The sequence below is a fragment of the Hoplias malabaricus genome, chromosome X2 (genome assembly GCF_029633855.1).
Source record: "Hoplias malabaricus isolate fHopMal1 chromosome X2, fHopMal1.hap1, whole genome shotgun sequence".
NCBI classification, from domain to species: domain Eukaryota; kingdom Metazoa; phylum Chordata; class Actinopteri; order Characiformes; family Erythrinidae; genus Hoplias; species Hoplias malabaricus.
The window spans coordinates 6,580,541-6,603,052 of NC_089819.1; the positions used below are offsets into that span (position 1 = coordinate 6,580,541).

At 42.1% G+C, this 22,512-nt stretch overlaps 1 protein-coding gene across 3 annotated transcripts in view; it reads right to left on the reverse strand.

Annotated features, from left to right (window-relative positions):
• Positions 1-22,512, reverse strand: part of LOC136676727 (netrin receptor UNC5D-like) — a 241,445-nt gene that overhangs the window by 69,112 nt on the left and 149,821 nt on the right. For all 3 annotated transcript variants that reach the window (XM_066653920.1, XM_066653921.1, XM_066653919.1), the window contains exons 3-5: positions 17,405-17,548; positions 16,420-16,523; positions 1,554-1,734 (exon numbers count right to left, since the gene is read on the reverse strand). In XM_066653920.1, the coding sequence (XP_066510017.1) occupies positions 1,554-1,734; positions 16,420-16,523; positions 17,405-17,548 (429 nt within the window). The remainder of the gene's footprint in view (positions 1-1,553; positions 1,735-16,419; positions 16,524-17,404; positions 17,549-22,512) is intronic.

Genomic DNA, 22,512 nt, shown 5'->3' on the forward strand with positions numbered 1-22,512 from the left:
CATGGTTATTTCAGAAGGACAATGACAGGCCTCATTCTGCACAACATACAAGAGCATAGGTTTGTAGACAAACAGTATGTTTGAATGACCTGCCTGTAATGTTGACCTGTGTCTTATGGTGCATCATGAAGAGAAAATTAAACAAAATGGAAGTGGAGACCATGAACTGTTTAGCAGCTAGAGTCTTTAAAAAAATTCCTCTTGCAAAACTAACAATTAGAATCCTCCATTCCTTAATGATTGATTGATTGATTACATTGTTTAATCCAATCATTAAACAATTACATTGTTTATTAATTGGATTAAACAACATAATTGAAAGGAAAGGTGATATAACACTGTGTTAAACATAACTCTGTCCCCCAGTTTTTGAGAGGCAGCAAATTATTTATATGTTAATAATAACACAATACAATCAAGTAGATCAATTAAACCATTGGAAATGTCTTCTTTGTTCTTTTGTCAGTTCAATACATTTCAAGAGTATTAACATATAATAGATTCTTGTTTTTATTGCACTTGGCAAAATGAATAAATAAATAAATATCCCAGGGCTTCTGGAAACAGGGTTGTATTTATTACTGATCCTTATAAAGGCCTTTGAACTGAAGAGTAGAGAGTTTATGTATGTGTGAGAGAGAGAGAACCAGAGATAAAAGGAGATAAAAAAGAAAGCAAAAGATTGAGAGCTGGAGAGAGGAGGAAGCTGTAGGTCATGTGATGCTGGGTGCTTGTTTCTGTGAAGAACACAACAGCTTTCAGAAGTTCAGAGGTCTGTATCTCCTGGCCTGGCTTTGATAAGTCAGATAAGAGCCCAGCATCCAACAGAAGTTGGCACAGCAGTTGAAGGACTGTGCGGATGAATTATTAATAAGCGACGCTTGTTTAAATGGGATTAAGATGGAGGAGCTTACACCTCCCGCTCATAAAGACATTGATTTTTAATGCTATGCAGTAATTGAGTCTCTGGGTAATACCATTCATGATTAAGATTAGAGCACTTTCTCAGAGAAAATCATAAACAATTGGTCCTCCTCAAGCTCTGCTACTCTGGATCTTTACAAGGTCGCAATATCCACCGGGAATATCCAGCTTTTCCGATTACACGGCTAATGATGAATGACAGCGAATGGAGAGCACTTAGCATCACGCTAAATAGCCAATGGCTTTGATTCAGCACTAACAACATCTCGACTGAAGCGTAGCGCAAAGAAACTGTTGTTTCCATTCATGCCATTTGGAATAGGCGCTTTTCTGATTTTCTAAGGTATTAAAGATATAGGTGAACAGTGTCCTTGCCTGAACATAGAATCATACCGTCATGTGGAGGCCAAGAGTGTTATCCCTACTCTATAGCTCATGATTTGACAGATAATCGAGGTAAACTGTGCCAGTATGTTAGCAACAATGCCATGCAGTTATGCAGACATTTCCATTATGATTTCATTACTGATATAACATTGGCTGTCCTCATTCGCGCCAATGGTGTTAGCATCTGTGCTATTCTCTCTAAAGGTGTTATTACAGGTCTTTTATATTCATGTGCAACCCACCAAAGACAACCACGGTTGCCGTGGCGCTGCGTCTCTTAGCGACGATGTTACTGGCCAGGCAGGTGTAGTTGGCAGAGTCAGACAGCCGGGCTTCATTAATGATCAGATTGTGGTCAGCTCGGGTGTCAATGTTGTCATCGCCCAGTGAGCTGACCAGTTCTTCATTCTTTAACCACTCCACCTAAGAGAGAGAGAGAGAGAGAGAGAGAGAGAGAGCGAGAGAGAGAGAGAGAGAGAGAGAGAAAGAGACAGTTAACAGCAATAAATTCTGTCTTATATCTGTCTTATTTAACTGATACAAATCGGCCTCCAGTGTATTTATGTGTACACATCCACGTGTTGTCTATCACTGTCTAAAAAAAGCATCACACTCTCTTTATATTTTGATGCTGTATGTACGGGTAGTATACTTTTGAAACAATATGTGCGCATATCCATGGTGGTCATAGGAATTGTGGCCTTCCAAATCAGTGTGATACCAAGCTGCCTATATCAGTCGAAAAGAAACTCAGTGCTGCATTTGTCATTGAATAACAGGAAGTTCAGAGATGTGTAGCTGTGTAGCTTACTTTGTAAATAATAAATCTGGCTCAGAAGCTCAGCAAAAAAAAAGAAAAAAAAAACATCCCCTTGTAAACAACAATCTCACAAATTAAAGAACTGCATGTTTGCATTTACAACACTACTCTAATCCTTCCGAAGCTGAGGAAGCATCTCTACCCTGTGACTCTGGTTTACCCAGGACTAATGAAAGAATAAATACACAATCCAAGGTCACGCTTTGTACAAACAACTGCGATCCCCCCCCCCCCCCCCACTCGCTGTAGGAGAGAGTTTGTCAGCTGTGGCAGGCACCAGCCTATGTTTAGCTTCTCCGCTAACGGCCAGCATTTTAATCACATGCCTTTTAGTTTCATTCATTCTGCTGCAGAGCTCCAGAGCCCTGCTATCATCTCCCCATTACACATCCACAGCTCCCTTTTAGATGCCCATTCAAACCCACCGCTCAGACCCACTGCAGCATTTCAGCCAGAGAACGGACTTACGAGTCTGAGTAGAAATGCTAATGTCTTTAACAATGAATCGCAGCTAACGAGCCAAGCATGATAACCCTCACAAAATGCTTACTAATAACCCGACCAGCTTCCATTCATTATTAGCAAAATTAGGATTCCCTTAAAGAGCACACAGATAAAGTAAGTAAATAAAACCAAATGTGAGAAGATATATAAAAAGCTTTTATAAGAAAATGACCATCTATTAACTGAGCTGTAAGTAGATCTAGGAGTTTGCAAGACTGCTTTGAAAACAGGAAGATGACAATGCTATGTTAATGCAAACCATTCAAACCTGTAGATCATGATTTAGGCCAGTGGTTTCCAAAATTTTAGAAGTCACCACTTTTGTAGATTATATTTTCTACCTGCCTCCTATCCCCACCCTCCAATACAGTGCTAGCAATGCTCAAACATGTCTCATTCATTGCCTTGCTGCAACTCAATCCTCTCCCCGCAACAGCTTAACACCCACCCTAGGGTGCACCAACCCCATATTGGGAACTGTGGATTTAGGTTGATCAGTTCTGGTTTTGATGAAAACAGGCATGGTTCATTTAATTTTCTTTCTGTATAATTCGCAGAACTTCAAGGAGTGGCTAAGGTGTAGTATAATGACACTTGGAATCCCTCTTTATGTGTAAACACATATTTAAGCAGAGAGTGCGTGTCCGCAGGATTTAAATTTTAAAAGTAACATGTCAAAATAAATAAATAAAATAATAGAAATTACAGTATATACACGCACCATTGGTGGGTAAAGGGAATGGGTACAGGGACATTCATACAGGACAAAATAAATAAATAATCAAAACCTTTTTTCAGTGCATATCCACCTACAAACACAAACTGTGAAATAAAATCAACCAGTCAGTTTGTGACCTGCTAAAATCATAAAACGTGGTCAAACAAGATGTTCTGATTTTATGCTGCTTATTATATCAAGTCTTGTCTGAGTCTGTCCAATCACAGTGCCTGACCCATGTTAACCATTTTAATGTGAGAGCAGAGATGAGGTTAAATGGAGCAAAACAAACTACGAGCATAGAGTAATAAGAGTACAAATTAAATACGACAAAATTGAGAATGGAGAAGAAAGAAAACAAGTAAAAAAGGCTAAAAACCAGAGCTAAAACCTGATGTTCTAAACTAGGCTGTTTAAGCAGGGGAAGAATGCTCCTGTGGTGTTTGATCTTTGTGACATTTTGACCAAAGCACATCACAGACATTGTATGAAGACCACAGAACTGTGTTTACTTGTAGAAAAGAGGTATATGTCCCATTTAACTGCATAAAATCCATTCTTCAATATCCTCATTATTTGCTATGCCTTATTTGAATGTGCCTCAGAAGTATCCTTTCTTGTAAAATGGTGACAATACGTTACCCGATTTGTTTCGTAGCATTATATCATTTACAAAAATATGAAGTATCTGATCTTCTGCTGCTGTCTTCTCGTTCATAATTCACAGTACAGAAGAAGGACCTGGGACTAGATCAGAGGGGCTCAGGCTCATGTCTGCAGATTAATTAATGAGAGAGAAGTTATAAAGGAGGTCGCAGGCTGGTGGTGACTGAAGTGGGTCCCAGGCTGAGGTGCTGTCGCCGCTGTGACGGCTCTCTTTTGTGTGTTTACTGCTGCTCCATCTGGGAAATCTGCCGCTGAAAGAGGCAATTAACACAGAGCCAAGACAAACCTCTCAGGGACCAGTTACTCCCTCTCTGTGTTCCCCCTGTATTGTTTCTCTCTCTTCTTCATGCTGAAGGCTTGCTCTCTTTCTCCATCCCTACACAAGCACCCCGCCTTTTGCTCCACTCTCTCCTTTTCTATTTCTTTCCCGCTACTCATTTTCTCTGGCTTTGCTCTCTTTTTCCTTTGCTCCCTCGCTTTTGATACTCTTGCCCTTGTTTGTCTGTCTCCTTCCAATTACTTTTCTTTATCTCTTTCTTTCTCTCTACACACTTTCACTTCTCTTGTACTCTCTTTCTCTACTCATTCTGAATTTCCCTATATGCCGTTTTCTTCTCTTTATTGCTACTCACTGTTTCCCCTCTTCTCTCATTCCTTTTCCCCTCTACTCTTTTTCTCTCAATTAACTCCCTTTTTAATCCCTTTCTTTCCCTTTGTGTCTTTTCTGTCTTTCCACGGAGTGAGAAAATGTAGTGTGAGTTTTTCTTAGTGTTAATGAAAACAGGAAAGCGTGTGTGTGGGGGCAGAAACAGTTGATCAGAGGTAGGTGTGTGAGTGTGTGTTTGAAGGTTTGAGAAATGAATGGTATAATTGGGACATTTGTTTCAATTAAAGCTCAGTCAGTGGAGGCTTGGCTGATTTCATTAACACCTCAATCTTCCTGAATACACAGATCTGCTAAAGCTCTGGGATGCACACACCCCCAGACCCTGCACTCAGTCCTAGGGGTGCTACATTAGTTTCAGAGCTAACAGGGATGGGGTGTAGGTTTCTTATTTTCTTTCCAAACAAAGTACAAGTTAATTAACTCAGTTAATCTGAACATATGCTTAAGAGCTGTAGCCTTTGACAACCTTTGTTGATGTGAATATCAGTAAATAGAGCTTTTTAAATATTGAAAAACTACAAAAAATGCAAAACAGGTGCATAACCTTTACACAGGACATGTTTCGTAGATGTCAGCAGCACACGAGTAAAGAAGATTTACTGTAAATATACGTCTGCGTTCATTACATCAGAGCTGTCCTCGACGGCGCAATCATTAAATCCATTTGCATGTGTTTCAGTGGTGATTCCCACCACATTAAGAAAGTCAAGTAGAAACAGAGACATTAGAATATATTTTTGAACATTTAACATCAGTAGAAGAGACATTTGAAATGCGGTCTATTTGAATTACCAACCGTCACATGGATTTGGATGAGAAAGAAAACATGCATGTATTTATGTTGAAAATAAGCTCATATATAGATAGATTTCACAAAATGAAATTTTATGTGTAAATGAATAAAGAGGTCATTCATTCATTATCTGTAAGCGCTTATCCAATTCAGGGTCGCAGTGGGTCCAGAGCCTACCTGGAATCATTGAGCGCAAGGCGGGAATACACCCTGGAGGGGGCACCAGTCCTTCACAGGGCAACACAGATACACACACACATTCACTCACACACTCACACCTACAGACACTTTGGAGTCGCCAATCCACCTACCAACGTGTGTTTTTGGACTGTGGGAGGAAACCGGAGCACCTGGAGGAAACCCACGCGGACACGGGGAGAACACACCAACTCCTCACAGACAGTCACCCGGAGCGGGAATCGAACCCACAACCTCCAGGTCCCAGGAGCTGTGTGACTGCGACACCTACCTGCTGCACCACCGTGCCGCCCATAAACAATTCAGACACTGTAAAATAAATTCACAGCGCTGTGTCACGCCCTTATCCTGTCATGTCTGTTTTCCCCGCCATGTGCTCTTGGACATAGCTCTGTTTGTTATTGTTCATGTCTCCTCCCTAGTTCCGCCTCCTCGTCAGTGTTATTTGTAATCCTGACCCCTCGTTATCTGTTCCAGGTGTCCCTTGTCTGTGTTATGTATTTAAGTTCCCATGTGTCACTTCCTGTTTGTCGGACATTCCACTGTTGTCATCAAGTCTGTCTGCCTGTCTGTGTCTGTCTGTCTCTCTCTCTCTCTGCTGTTTCACCGGTGTCGTTTGCTTCCTAGTCTGTTTGTCTCGTCTGTTCCACCTTCAGTTTGCTCTCCACCTTCGTTTTGTGCTCTCTGTTCTGTCTGTCTCATCTGTTACTCGTTCCCTTCAACTCAGTCTAGCTCTCTTTGTATCTCTCGTCTCATGTTTGTGTCTTTACTCAGTTTAAGTTTATTCTGTTTAGTTATTTTTGTTTAAGTATTCCGTCTAGTTATATCAGTCCATCTATTATTATTATCTTGTGTTGTAAATAAAGTTTGTGTTATTAGCGTGTGCGTCCGCCTCCGTCAGTCCGCCCCCGCGTTCCTGACACTCTGTCTATTATGACATCTAATCTTCAACATGATTTTCCTACTTCTTCTTTCCTTTAAACATAAAAATCCATTAAAAAATAAAAATAAACAAACCAAATTACTCAAGATGGGAATTATTTTTAATGTTTTAATTATTTTAGATGAAACGAAAAATGGTAGGCCAGAAGATTTTTAATGGAATTCACAGGAGAGACTGCTATGAAATTTTATCTGAAAATCGTCTTTTGCAGGCTTATTAGGCGTCAGTATTGATCTTTAAATAGGAATAAATTTTAGATGTAAACGAAGAAAATTAACAAAAGAAACACTTGTGATTTATGTTCTGAAATATTTAAAAAGAACAAGCAAACTTTGTTTTCTCTTCAGTCATTTGAGTTCCTGCATAAGAAACTGGTCCAAAATGAAAGCCTGATGAGTGGTCATACTTGCTGTGGACAGCTTTGGATAGCGATCCACATTTCTTCTCCAGCAGTCCATATTTACTGTTAGCCTAAAGCCCTATTTATGCTTCTGCCTCAAAGGAAACGTCGACGAGAACCCTACGCCATAGCCTACCTTCGCCTCAGCTTCAACTTTCCGTAATTGAACCAGTGCAAGTTTTCACAAGGATTGTTTTAGCATGTCGCTATATAGCGCTGCTAGAATAACCGAATATGCACATTAGTTTAAAAACAAACAAACAAATAAAATCTTGACCGCTTGACCTGAAGAATCTCAGTCGACTTCTGGGTCGCAGTGGGTCCTGTGCAAATCTTGCAGAGCTCTGGTTGGCCAAAGAGACATTCATTCATTCATTATCTGTAACCCTTATCCAGTTCAGGGTCACGGTGGGTCCAGAGCCTACCTGGAATCATTGGGCGCAAGGCAGGAACACATCCTGGAGGGGGCGCCAGTCCTTCACAGGGCGACACACACACACACACACACTTTTGAGTTGCCAATCCACCTGCAACGTGTGTGTTTGGACTGTGGGAGGAAACCGGAGCACCCAGAGAAAACCCACGTGGACACGGGGAGAACACACCAACTCCTCACAAACAGTCACCCGGAGTGGGAATCGAACCCACAACCTCCAGGCCCCTGGAGCTGTGTGACTGCGACACTTCCTGCTGTGCCACCGTGCCGCCCCAAAGAGACATGTTTGCACAAATTCAGTGCTTGCAAAATCTACAGTAGAGATCCCATTTGGTTTTAAACGACTCACAACAGCAGCTCGTAAATTTACACCGGAGCCTTTTCAAGAGGTTCACATACTCCTTTTCAGCGAGAGCTGGACAGAGCAACAAAGAATGAAAAACTATACTGATCTGTCTGAACTGATGTGCGGAGCTGTGTTCAGTCCCAAAACAACAAAACCACATAAATGCACAATAAGTAAACTATGCTTAACATTGCCTCAACTGTTGCTGTGGTTTTCAAAGCCTGCGATTCCCGTTAGAGATTGTGTTTTGAGACACCAACAAATACATTTCGGGGAGGAGCTGTTTTTTTACCTGGAAAACAGGTACGAGGTTAGTATAGCTGAGTAGATTTGAGTAGAATAGGTACCATGCAGTAGAAAAACATTGTCCTTGTTTCCTATCACCATGGTAAAAAGCCAGTTTCTTTAAAGTGAACACTTCACAAAAAACTACTAGGAATGACATAGTTTATAGATTTACCACTAAATGTAAAACATTCATAGAGAAACCCCCCTGAATCGTTCTATTCCAGTCAGGGCTAAAGGTCCAATAAAAAAACTCCTCTTAAAGAATGTCCCCCACATGCTTCATTTACAACTTTTGCACGGTTCAGACGGTGGCAGCTGAATTCCCAATCTATGGCACGCTTTCTGGATAATTAGCCAAGTATCAGGATAATATCCATGCTGAACTAGTGACTTCGGAATCGTGGGAAAATCTGATCTCTCATTAGGAACGATGGCAGCAAACACCTCCTGAAGCATGCTAATGATTTCAGCTAGTGCTAGTTCATGTGGAACAGGGAGGTGGTAATAATATGTGTGTGTGTGTGTGTGTGTGTGTGAGAGAGAGAGTGAGAGAGAGAGAGGGAGAGATTGTAACTAATTAACACAGAGTGCTTCTTTGTGTGTGTGTGTGTGTGTGTGTTTGTGTGTGTGTGTGTGTGTGTGGGAGGAAGGATGATGTTAAATTGCTAAATAACATATCAGAGTCATTATTGCGATTAAGTGCTGTACCTCAGAGTTCCTTTGGGAACTGGATATACTGCACCAGAACAAGCACACACACACACACACTCAAACACACACACACACACACACACACACTCAAACTCAAACACACACACACACACACACACTCAAACACACAGTGGCATACAAATTAAAAAGACTCCACCCACACACAGCTGTCCACTTCCACAGCAGCAGTACATATTGCCCACCCAAACCTTCATTCTCTTTTATTACTCGTTCCATCCTCTTTACCTTATGATCTTTATTGTTTCACTTAGGAAATATATGCATATAACATGCTGAAGATGAGATGTAAAAGAATTATGTCCGCCTTCCTTCATTTTCAAAACAAATTGTAATACGTTGACGGCTATTAAACAGCAGACATCTATTTCTCAGAAGAGGACATCGTGTGAAAAAGACCATCGTGTAGAAAGCAGAGGGCTTATGATCACCAGTTTCACTGGCTTAAGCTTATGCTTTCTTAATGCCAATGACCACCCCCCCCACCCCACATACACACCCCAACCATTACTCTTCACAAGTCTCACCATTCTGCCCCATTCAATCTACCACATGGCAGCAACAAGGAGGAGAACCTAAACACAGAGGCCAATCCGAGCAGAACTTTTTTGAATTTAATTAATCGTAATTGTATTGTAATCGTAATTGAGGTAGAGTGTCTTGAAAATGTACTTAAAAGCCTAGGTTTTTAAATGTAATATAAAATCTGGTGTTTTGATGTAAAACAGAAGACTATTCCAAAGCCTTGGAGCATCCACAGAGAAATCCTGGTCACCTTTAAACCTCAAGACCATGTGGGGAACATCTAAAAGCATCTTATTAGCACATCACAGGGCTCGAGGGGCTGAAATGAGGCTGATAAGGTCAGAGACATAGCTTGGAGCCATGCTGTGTAGAGAAAAAATTAAATCTTATATTCTGTATCTCCACGCTGTATCTGACTGGTAGACACTGTAACAATGTGAGTAGAGAGGCAATGCCCTCCCTCTTCTAGGTGCCTCTCAGGAGCCTCGCAGCTGCATTCTGAGCCAGCTGCAGGTGTGATAATCTTGACTGAGATATTCCTAGAAGGAAAGGAGAATGAATTGCAATAGTCGATGCAGAAACAGATGAAGGCATGAATGAATGCTTCCAGGTTCTAAAAATACATGTGTTTGAATTTTGCAACATTCCTGAGGTGAGAGGAGATACCTCTAACACAAGTGCTTTGTTTGTGAAACTAAAGAGTGGGGGGAAAAATACAAGTCACATCTTTCCTTCGAGACACGTTGCCATCGCCTCTGCAAATTGCCATTCACACAACACTCCTGAACAGCTTAAAATCCTGGAGATGGAAGCCAAGTGTCCAGATGTGCCACGTCAGTCAACAGACACCCGACCTGGCTGGCACTGCGCTTGTTTGATGGTGTAAGGGTGCTGCAAGAGAGCAGTCAATAACTCCTGGTCTTGGAGGGGATTTCATATATTATATTATATATACACCCACTGTTGTTAACATTACCAAATTTGGACACAACTTCCTCCCATAACTCACTAATTTCACAGAGCCTATTGACGTATTAGCAATCTTCACAGTGTTGCTTCAACTGTTCACTTCAACCGTTGACTTCAGAGCACACACACATATATATACAGGCACACACACACACACATATATATATATATATATATATACAGGCACACACATACATATACAGGCAGACAGAGCTCCTGTTTCTTCTTCTACCTTCATCTTAATCTCTTTGTTTGAGCCAGGACCTGTGCTGTAGCTTTAATTTTCTCTATTTAAGCTTCTGTTTTCAATACTAAAACACTCCCTGAAACTTTTACTCAGCCATTTAAGAGATTCTAATTCCAAAAATCATCATAACTACACTGAGAAATTATAACAGTTTAAAAAAGAGAACAGTTCCCTGTATCCAGTGTGTCATGCATATCACACTACACATGTACTGTATCTCCATCTCAAAAATACAAGGAAGTACTACCATTCATTCATTATCTGTAACTGCTTATCAAATTCAGGGTTGCGCTGGGTCCAGAGCCTACCTGGAATCATTGGGCGCAAGGCAGGAATACACCCTGGAGGGGGCGCCAGTCCTTGACAGGGCAACACAGACACACACACATTCACTCACACACTCACTACTACGGACACATTTGAGTCGCCAATCCACCTACCAACGCGTGTTTTTGGACTGTGAGAGGAAACCGGAGCACCCGGAGGAAACCCACGCAGACACAGGGAGAACACACCAACTCCTCACAGACAGTCACCCGGAGCGGGAATCGAACCCACAACCTCCAGGCCCCTGGAGCTGTGTGACTGCGACACTACCTGCTGCACCACCGTGCCGCACGAAGTACTACCAATCTTTACCAACTTTATTTCTCTCATTACTATTTTTTAACCATAGACACTACTAATATAAATATTTAATATTAGTGGATTAGTGGATTGGCAATTCAAAAGTGTCCGTATGTGTTAGTGTGTGAGTGTGTGTCACCCTGTGAAGGACTGCCGCCCCCTCCAGGGTGTATTCCCGCCTTGCGCCTCTGGACCAACCACAACCCCAAGTGAATAAGCGGTTACAGACAATGAATGAATAATAGTTCAGTTGTGTTGATCTTAAATTGATTCTTTTATTTTACATTGAAATATCCACTATTAAAAACTTCAGATTTAGGGATATGATTAATCACGATTAATCACAGAAAATTGCATTATTAATTACTAGTGTTGTTTTTTTATTGATTTCCAGCATTCTACAATAATTTTGTTATATATATAAAATTGTAGAGGATTGTTACAAATCAAAAACAGTGCATTTTACCAGAGCTTTCTGACCTTTCATACTGCTCTGCATAAATTTGAACTTGCATAGTTCCTCTATTGCCCAAGACCATTCTGGGGTCTGTGAGGACCCCTTGTGAGTGATGGTGTATTAGGAGGTTTTGATTGAAGAGGCCTTGGCTCCTTCAGACAAGTGTCAGGCTACTGTGATCTCATCCTTTCAACAGGCGGCATAATGGAATCACGAAGGCAGATCTCTCGGTCTACCAGACACACTCCACACACACAGGCTCACCAAACACATTAACACTTGCTAGTGGCTGTCAAGAGGCGGCTGGAGGTGAGAAGGCTAACCCTCAGGCCTCTGGATAGAACGACTGAAAAGAAGCTTTCAGCATTCGTTTTTATCAGGACTTTCAATTATTTATTTACCTCTTTATGTATTTATTTATGAATATATTTATTTGTTAACTGTTACCCAACCATTTCTTCAGTGTCTGAAAAAGAAGGTCAAGGTCACTGTGGAAACCTAAAATGATATATATATATATTTGAATTATTCATCACAGGTAAAATGAGAACCATAAAAGTGACACATGCAAATATTTTATCTCAGTGTGTGGAAATAGCACATGAATGCAGAAGAGAATAATGGACAGATTGGCCCCTAGCCATCATCTGCATGTTTTGTTACATTCACATTTAAAGCTGCACTAGGTAATTGTAAGGGATTTGAGCATTCGAAGACATCTCTGGTGGAAATGTGTAATTACATCTTGTTTTTTTTTTTTATATATATATATTTATTTATTATTTGTATTTATTTATTTTTTTCCCATCTTTCATCAAGAAGAATAATCTGATGAATGTTGATGCATCTGATGATTGAGGGTTAATCTGATGACTGTAGATTAATCACTTTATTCTTATTCACTGAAAATCAGTTTTTATTGAAAAGTGGGCCTTTTTTAGCTTTATTTATTTATTTATTTATTTTACGTTTATTAGATTTTATTCTCATATTATATAATTCACAATGCTTAATACAAAGAGGCTAAATTAGCAATTGTTTCCATTTGTGTAAATGGGATTAAAGGGCAGTTAGGAAGCCCCTCAAAGAACTGACCATTTAACTTCAGTTGACCTCCACTTGAACTGAGGCTGATTAAGGCCATGGTTCTGAATTAGCCCCTGAATCTGCTGCCTGAGGCTGCAAGAACAAACGAATCAGGGCACAATTTCACTGTAGATCTGAATCGAGCCCAAAACTGATTGGTTCCGTGCTCCATGCACCAAGTCAGAAGGCATCCACAAAAGTAGATTTTGATTCTGCAAAAATAAAGAGTGCCTTCCATCTGCAACATGGCTCTTCTCTCCCAGATGATTCATGGTTACATCTCCAAGGAGATTCTTACAACCTAGGAGTAGCTTAATACTACATCAAGCTTAAAGTGTTATCCTTGGTGATGGAGCAGCCAGAACAACCTTGGATACAGTCTGCTTTCTTTTCTCCACAATAGTCCATCCCAGGGTATTAAAAGGAGGTAAAAAAATATCTCTCCAACAGGAGGTGAGGGAGGGGGGGGGTGTCCACTACTTGATGCAATTTTCTGTCATGAAAGATTCAGAATCTTGAAGCTGCCACTCCATCAGGAAGTCTCTGACTGGAAGCCTCTACTGACCACTCATGTCAGTGACAGTTAGCCAGTGGAACTTGCCACTGAGCATGAAATAAAGCTGCCAGTCACCCAACTCATGGTCAGTGGCAAGTCCCAATTAGCCAATGGCTGGTAGCACTGTCTATGGATGGCATCTACCAATGACCAGGAGTAGCTGCCGCTGTTGATCATCAGTGGAAAGAGATTCTCCAGTATTTTTTCTGCTTTCAATTTGAAATCTAATATCAGATTTCCAAGCTCCATGTGGAATATTTCTACTGGAACATCGAAAAGTTGGCACAGCCTCACCAACCCCAAATTTGGAATCCAAGTTTGCTTTCTATATATAAACAGTGTTTATCAAATTTTTTAGAGCTTCTATGGTGTTTGGATGCATGAACTGGTATCACTAACAATGCTAAACTGGAACAAGCTAACAATGAAAACCTAAGACATGGGGTTTTCTGAATGTTTAAACGGAACACGGTCATTCCCAGTTATTCTGGTTATTCCTGATGTCTTTCCCAGCATCAACGTCTGACTTTGTAGGTAAATGGAACGCAACATATAACCTCTACTTTCGTTCATTCATTCAATATCTGTAACCGCTTATCCAGTTCAGGGTCGCGGTGGGTCCAGAGCCTACCTGGAATCATTGGGCGCAAGGCGGGAATACACCCTTGAGGGGACGCCAGTCCTTCACAGGGCAACACACACACATTCACACCTACAGACACTTTTGAGTCGTGTTTTTGGACTGTGGGAGGAAACTGGAGCACCCGGAGGAAACTCACGCAGACACGGGGAGAACACACCAACTCCTCACAGACAGTCACCCAGAACGGGAATCGAACACACAACCTCCAGGTCCCTGGAGCTGTGTGACACTACCTGCTGCACCACCGTGCCGCCCTAACCACTACTTGTCCATGCTTTTTGGTGTGCATCATTTACAGAGCAATGAATGCGCGTTTTCGTTCCTCTGTTTAATAGCATGCTTAATAAGTGTGTATCAGTGGGCTGGGAAATCACCAAAATATGCTGACACCAGCCTAACTCGGAACTGAAGAACCTTGTTGCAGGCCCTGGGGTTCCAAAAATGTTGGCACCCTGAATGAAATCAAATCGAATTGAGAGCTGCACAGAGAGTCCCACAATCTGCTCTGGAGTACAGCTTTGCTGAATGGCTGAGCTTACTCTCCTGGGAGCACTTTAATGGTCTGAGCAGCAAGTCTTATATCTCTTTAAAGGTCAGGCCAATTTCTTTTGTGCACTTGGCTGTGTTGGAGAAGTATGTGTGGGAGAATTTTGGGTCTGAACAGAGTAGTTCTCTTTCATATTTGTGGCCCCTGATATCCCCCCAGGGCCAAATGGGGCCACAATTTTAATCACTTTCGTTTGGTTCCTGCTCACAGCCTTCTCGCAATAAAACGTTTAACCGATTCAATGCAGAGTAAGTGTATATTTGAATGTAAATGCGAATGTTAATGTAAATGCTGATTGCACATGGAATTGGACTAAAACTCATCTGTAATTCAGGAGAATCCTGAGGCCTCTGTTCTCCTGCTGAGATTCTCCTGAGATAAATATTACCACACTTCATATACAGTGTAGTCATTAAGATTCTATTTCTAAAGTTGTCCAAACTTTCCAAAGAAGGAACAGCATTGCGGAAAGACCTCCTACAACCACAAGGAAAGTGCTTCTGAAAAGAGAGAGGTCAGGGCAGTTTATAATCAAAATCCATTAATGATATATCTCTCTGAATGTGTGTGTGTCTGTACGTGTGTTTAAGATAAATTCATTCATTATCTGTAACCACTTGGTAGGTCCAGAGCCTACCTGGAATCATTGGGCGCAAGGCAGGAATAAACCCTGGAGGGGGTGCCAGTCCTTCACAGGGCAACAAAGACACACAATCACTCACACCTACAGACACTTTTGAGTCGCCAATCCACCTACCAACGTGTGTTTTTGGACTGTGGGAGAACACACCAACTCCTCACAGACAGTCACCCATCGAACCCACAACCTCTAGGCCCCTGGAGCTGTGTGACTGCGACACTAACCTGCTGCACCGCCGTGCCGCTGTTTAAGACACAGAGATACCCTTATGTTCACAAATGTTCAAATTCCAAACACTGAGATGCAATCCAAGTTTGAAAAAGAAGAAAGGAAAAAAAAGAGAAAGACATATTAAAAAAATCAAAAAATAAGGATTTAATAGTGAAAAGACAACAGAAAGTAAAAGGAAATGACTTAAACTTAAACTTAAAGAACTGAAAACAGAGGGAGGGCGTTCAGTCAGGCCGCATCGTATTTCTCAGGTCTGCTGATCCCTGATGATGAAGCGATGATGATGAAGTGATGAAGAGAATGTTGCTCTGTATGCTGTGTCAGTGAAAGAGGAAGAATGACACAGCTCTTCTGCTTCAGCACAAACATTTACAGCACACAGGTGACTAACCAGGGTCTGACCTCAACCTTACGCACACACACTCAGTGAGAGATGGACTCTGACAGCTGTGTGTGTGTGTGTGTGTGTCGGAGAGTGGGTGTGATTGTTGATGACCTGTATTGTGTCCTGTTTTTGATATTTCTGTCAACGACCGAGCAGCACTGGACACTGAAGAGCTCTATCAGTGATAAACACACTGACACAGGACACACACACACACACACGCATGCACACACACAGTTAGTGAGAGATAGACTCTGTCGGCTGAAAGTTTGTGTGTGTGAGAGAGATTGTAGATGACCTATATTGTGTCCTGCTCTTGGTCAAAGCCTGATATTTTTGTTAAGAACAGAGCAGTACTGGACACTTCAGCAGTGATAAACACTCTGACACACACACACACACACACACACACACATAATATTATGTAATATATAAATATTTCCAGTAAGGAAACTGCAAGCTGCCTGTAGACGAGTTCACCCAATCACAGCAGCCACCATGTGACATGTGAGTTAATCATTTCAAAAAGTGACCCCTCTGTGTTCCAGTTCCAGTTCGGAAACTGGAAAAAAAAAAAGAAAAAAAAAGAAAGGTTCCAAACTTTTAACCGACAAAACAGGATGCTGTCCTCTCTGGAGGTCCTCCAGGTGAGATGTGTGTTGGGGTTGCGCTGGCAGGGGGTCTTACCTCGGCGGCCGGGACGCCCTCTGGGGGCCGGCAGTGCAGCACGATCATCCCCTTGATTGGCACTTCCTTCCCCTGGGGGTCCTGCTCAAAGTTCTTGCGGAGGTCTGTTCAGGAAGATAAGAGGCAGCAGTCACGGCTGGCGCTATCTCTACGCCCATCTCTCTCACCCACATTTCCTCCCTCTCTCTCTCTCTCTCTCTCTCTCTCTCTCTCTCTCTCTCTCCCTCCCCCACCACTTCCACATCCCACAAAAACCCAATGCCCTTGGGCTCCAGTCAACAACCTTGGAAAGCCATACAGTGAGCAGTCAGAGAGAGAGAAAGACACAGGGAGAGTTCTTACTCTCTGGTAAAACTCTCGGTTTTTATACCTCTTGGTGAAGGCTTTGGCTCATGACGGGCTATGAAGGGTATACAAACCTCTGTGTATCTGATCAAGCGATGGGTTCACATTAATGTAACTGAAAGCACTAGACATATTTGAACATATACAGCAGCTACAGAATTATAAACCTCTGATCTGTAGATACTCTGTATTTAAGGCCTCAGACTGGCCAAAAGCTCATCTCCTTGAGGATGAATACATAGGGAAACATGAAATGTTGCGCTGCACTGGCACTGTAAATTAATGGAAGACGAAGTTTAATATGTGCCAGGAATCTGCCCCCTGTGGCTTATTTCCGGAACAAGAGGGACTTAAGAGGCTTTTTTATTTCACTATAGAATCTCAACTGTCAGTGGAGCACAAAGCCAACACGAGTCCAGGAAATGAAACTCCTACTTACGGCTTAATTCCGAACCAAATCGGAGGGTTTCCGAGCTTGTTTTTTGGGTCACACATATAAAGGAGTTAAGAACGTGCTACAAATTTCCAGATGATATGTCAGAGCTGATCTGTGGAGCCAGATGGAGCCTGGAAACTAGCCTCAAGCACACACAGTTTTCATTTCCCACCAGCAGAAGTATATTTGGAGAGGGGAACTCACAGGCAATGCGAACCGTGGCTTTGCGACTCTTGGAGGTGCCCAAGTGACTCCAGGCCACACAAAGGCACCAGTAATCCTCAGGACCATGGAAATCCTCTACCTGCTGCCGGGACACATTTATCATCACCTCCCTCACCTTCAGGCCTGGAAAAGAGAGAGAGAGAGAGAGAGAGAGAGAGAGAGAGAGAGAGAGAGAGAGAGAGCGGGTCATTATCCAAGACATAACTCATGTCTGGTTTGCTTCCTTGGATTTGAACTGAGCAACAAGATTAACAGTGAGCTGTAACGGACCTGAGCGTATACCCCCAATTCAGTTGGCAGCATGTAGGTGTAATATTGGCATTCCCTGCATCATGCAATTGAAATAACATACAATTTGAATACAGCAAGAGTGCATCACACATTGCATTGTGACACCTCACTTAAAGAGAACATTGTGGAGAAATGCAGTTCCCTCTGGTTGTTTACATTCAGAAGCTCCACGTCTTTTAAGGTGGAGGGGAAAAAATGATGTACCTGAAGTTTAACTTGTCTGTAAGTTTTTATCCACTGTCAATTACCACAGAAAGTCAATTGTAACGTGAGCTGTTTAGTTTTGTAGCACTTTTGGTAATGCAGTTAGCCATCTCCAGAGTTTGGAGACATTTCCAATTTAAGAATTTGGACCTTCAAGGAATACTCATGGAGAACAATACAATATATGCAAAGGAAGAAAAGAAAGAAAGAAAAAAGCTGCTGGTGAGAACAGAACAATAGATTTGCACAAGAGCCCAGACCTCAACATTACAGAATGGGTTTGGGATTGGGATTGGGATTTGGGGTTTGGGATTACTCAGCCAAAAGTAAACAACTTCTAAGAGTGAACTTTTTGGAGATGTGGGAAAATATCCCTGACATTCAGTTTGAATGAATGAATGAATGAATGAATGGTACTTACGTTAATATATCCCTTTTCAAAACAGATTCTGGGTGACCTTAACAACCACCAATGTGCTGCATCCACAGGGATGATGTGACAGCAGCCAATCCACACCAGTAGTGACAGCAGTTCAGAGTCAGGACCTCAGTTTTCCGTCTCATTTGAAGGATGGAGCAATTTGTGGTTTGTTTACCCCACCAACACCACTTTCTGCAACCACCCAATCTCCCTCCCATCCATGTACTGGCCACGCCCAAACCTGACCAGGTTGGTAAGTGTTACCTACATTAGGCTTGTAGCGGCAGTGCAAAAACCTCAGACCCTAAAGGCATCTCGGGTGATTGGCTACATTTGGAGTAACTGGGCAAATCTGACTTAGGACCAAAACACTGCAGTGACTTTTTGTATTTGCTGTTTCTTTTTTTGTTTTTTTTTCCCTGAGCCCACCCTTTGATTTGTGACTGCCAGCCTCTTTAATGCAGAACAAAAGAGAGAGAGTTCCACGACAACTTACGAGGGAGGCGAATAAAATGAACTTCTGAGCTGGGAGAGCAGGGGAAAAAAAATCCTACCCTCTGATCAACATTCGAAAAGAAAGCCTCTCTATCTCCAGCGACTGGTGAAAAATTTAATGGCCTTGGGTCTGGGTGTGTTTCCATTCCCCCCCCCCCACTCTTCTTTCCTTTTCACTCACTGCCCTACATAAATCCCCCCCACCCCCACAACGTTTCTGAGTGCATTACAGATAAAACATGTTGGCACTCTCTCGGGAGATTCCCCTGCCTTGTCTAGGCCACAGATCGCTAACAAGATGAAAATAGTGTGCTGCAGCTGCATTAGCCTAATAGCAAGGGTGCCTGCGACAGAGAGTTGCCGTTATAGCAACACCTGCAAAGGAGTGTGTGTGTTTGTGTGTGTGTGTGTGTGTGTATGTGCAAGGTTTGGGTTGCAGAAACGCCTTCACAATTTGGAATCAAAATCATTTCAGTGTTCTACTTGCTAAACAATGCACAGGATTGATAAGTGCTATATACAACATAAAAAGGCCATTATTATCATCAGTGCAACTCATTGTTTATTAAGCTAAAAGACACTTATATAAGACTTTCGCAACAACAGATATAAGCCTTTTAAAAGTAAATGTAAATGATTCTGGGCACTGCTATTCCTACAGCTAAACAAACTCCCCTCTGTTTGTATTTATTCAGAAGCTTTTAAGGTGGAAGGACTGTAGCTGGTTCCTGGTTAAAGTTTAACTTGTCTGTAAGATTGTATTCACTATTTCAGTTACCACAGCAGCTCATTTGTATCTTGTGCTATTTAGATTTGTAGCACTTTCAGTCTGGGTTTACTTTCAGGGAAAGTTAGTGCTCTCCTTTATTTGGAGTCAGTTCCACCTTAAGTGAAGTAATACAAGTGAAGAAACATGCTTTTCAACTCTCTACACAAGCATTCGACACCGTCCAAATGCCTTCAGATGCTGCTTCTGCCGTGGCTCAGCCAATGACGCACAAAGAGAAAGAATGAGCCATTTGAGACCGAGATGCTTTATTAGATTCCCCTTTACCAAGCTAGGCCTGTGTGCAAGCACTGAACTTTTTTACAGCATGCAAACATGCTTGAGAGCCAGCGAAGTCTTGAATACAGGCTCTCATTGGTGGTGATACGGTTTTCCCACTCCCAATGGCGGCAGTAGTTGCGTAATAGTTTTAGAGTCAGGCTTGGAACCAGGAGGTCAGTTCCTCATCTGGCAGGTAAACTGGAGGCAGGAGGAGTGACAAAAACTCACTCTAATCTCATCCTCTAACATCCATGGCTGAGGTGTCCTTGCCTGGGTGCTGGGAAGGCTGCTCACAGCTGTTGAGGTGAGTGGTTGTCAATGCCATCGATGAGTTAAATGCAGATTTAGGTTTGGGTGATATGGTCCTAAAGTAATATCATGATATTTCACTATTTCATGATATTCTTGACGATATGAAAAAGACACTGACAAAATACTTTTATTAATTTCAAGAACACACTAATGCAACAAAATACATGTAATATTAATATTAATATAATTATAGGACAATGAAATATATTTAATATATTTTAATAATATAAAATGATTTTATTTATTAATGGTTTATTTTGGGCGGCACGGTGGTGCAGCAGGTAGGTGTCGCAGTCATACAGCTCCAGGGGCATGGAAGTTGTGAGTTCGATTCCCGCTGTGGGTGACTGTCTGTGAGGAGTTGGTGTGTTCTCCCTGTGTCTGTGTGGGTTTTCTCCGGGTGCTCCGGTTTCCTCCCACAGTCCAAAACCACACGTTGGTAGGTGGATTGGCGACTCAAAATTGTCCGTAGGTGTGAGTGAATGTGTCTGTGTTGCCCTGTGAAGGACTGGCGCCCCCTCCAGGGTGTATTCCCGCCTTGCGCCCAATGATTAGAGGTAGGCTCTGGACCCACTGCGACCCTGAACTGGATAAGCGGTTACAGATAATGAATGAATGTTTTATTTTACTACAAATGTGTCAGTTTCAAACATTCAGAAGACACAGAAAACGACTTAAGACACATCGCCTCAGAGCCATTTCCACTGTATCTCACTATTGCAGTGTCACAATGAATTTGAAGCTGGAATTTTAAGGTAAAAATCTTACATAATGTTCCTTTCAATAAAGATTCAAGCTCTAGAGTACACGAAGGAGAGAAGCTGTGTTATTCGATACACTAAATAACCTCTACCTTTCCACAGTAAATGATATTCATCACAATGTATTCTGAGGTTTGCGAGCTGACCAGCCTTAATCCCAAGGCACTCTGGATAACCTTACATTTTTTAAAAAAGTATATGCAATTGATCCAGTTTTCTGCAGAAGTCTCTTTGTATATCACAAGACACTTGGAATGAACTTCCAGAGAGAAAGAAGAAAGTCCATATATAAGCCCATATATAATAGATACATGTTCGGATTTGTGACACGATTCTGCAACGTCAATGCCTTCCATATTTAATCTGACTCAGGGGTCTTTCATCTGTGTGATTTTTTTTTTCTCTGAGCTTCTCCAGGCCGTCAGGCTCACAAACTGTGGATTTAAGGGAAAATGTGGTGCGCTGAAGGCAATAACAAAACACCGATCCAGTTTCCTTTATCAGCCCTGACTCGGGCAGCTCCAGACGAGGCCTAGCTAATCTGACATGCTTCCTCAGACCAAACCCCCAAACCCCCACCACCGTTCCTTCCAAGATAAAGATTAAATGCGTCTTAAAACCATAAGGATTTACCCTTGTTGCTTAGGAATACAAAAAAATGCCAGACATGTCACGGATGTAAACAAAACACGGCGGCTTACGCACTGTACGTCTCATGTTCTGGCCAAGTTTGGGTCTGTGGCTCAAAGACCTACAACATGAAGGAGAAAGCGGTTCAAGGTCAATTGTCTTGTAAGAGCATCGATCTTGTTGAGCAGGAGTTCTTGACCTGTTTAAAATCCTGTGCGGTCCAGTAGATGAGTGAGGAAGGGTCGTACAAAGCCATGACACACAATTAAAACCAATCATCGTGCCTCACTAAACGCAATCTTCTGTGAATGTTTCTGTAGCAGAAGCTGCAAATGCGACTAAAATCAGATTTTTCCAGGGTTGTGTGAATATTCATTCTTTGTCTGTAACTGCATATTCAGTTCAGGGTCGTGGTGGGCCTGGAGCCTACCCGGAATCACTGGGTGCAAGGCAGGAACACACCCTGGACGGGGCGCTAATCCTTCACAGGGCGACACACACACATTCACTCACCCACTCACACTTATGGACACTTTTGTGTCACCAATCCACCTGCCATCGTGTGTTTTTGGACCGTGGGTGGAAACAGGAACACCCGCAGGAAACCCATGTGGACACAGGGAGAACACACCAAACTCCTCACAGAGAGTCACCTGGAGCGGGACTCGAACTGTGTGACTGTGTGGAGCTGTGTGACTGCGACTCTACCTGCTGCGCCTCTGGGCCGCCCTCATTGTGTGAACATATCTAATCCAATGTGTTACTAGATCAAATATGTATCTGATTCGTTTGCATGCTACATGAATGTGAACGGCCAGATCTGACTCCTACAACAATATATAATATAACCTACTTTAAGAATATTTGGAAACATTTATATTCATACTCATATCTGTACAGTATAGATTTTATATTTTATGTTGTC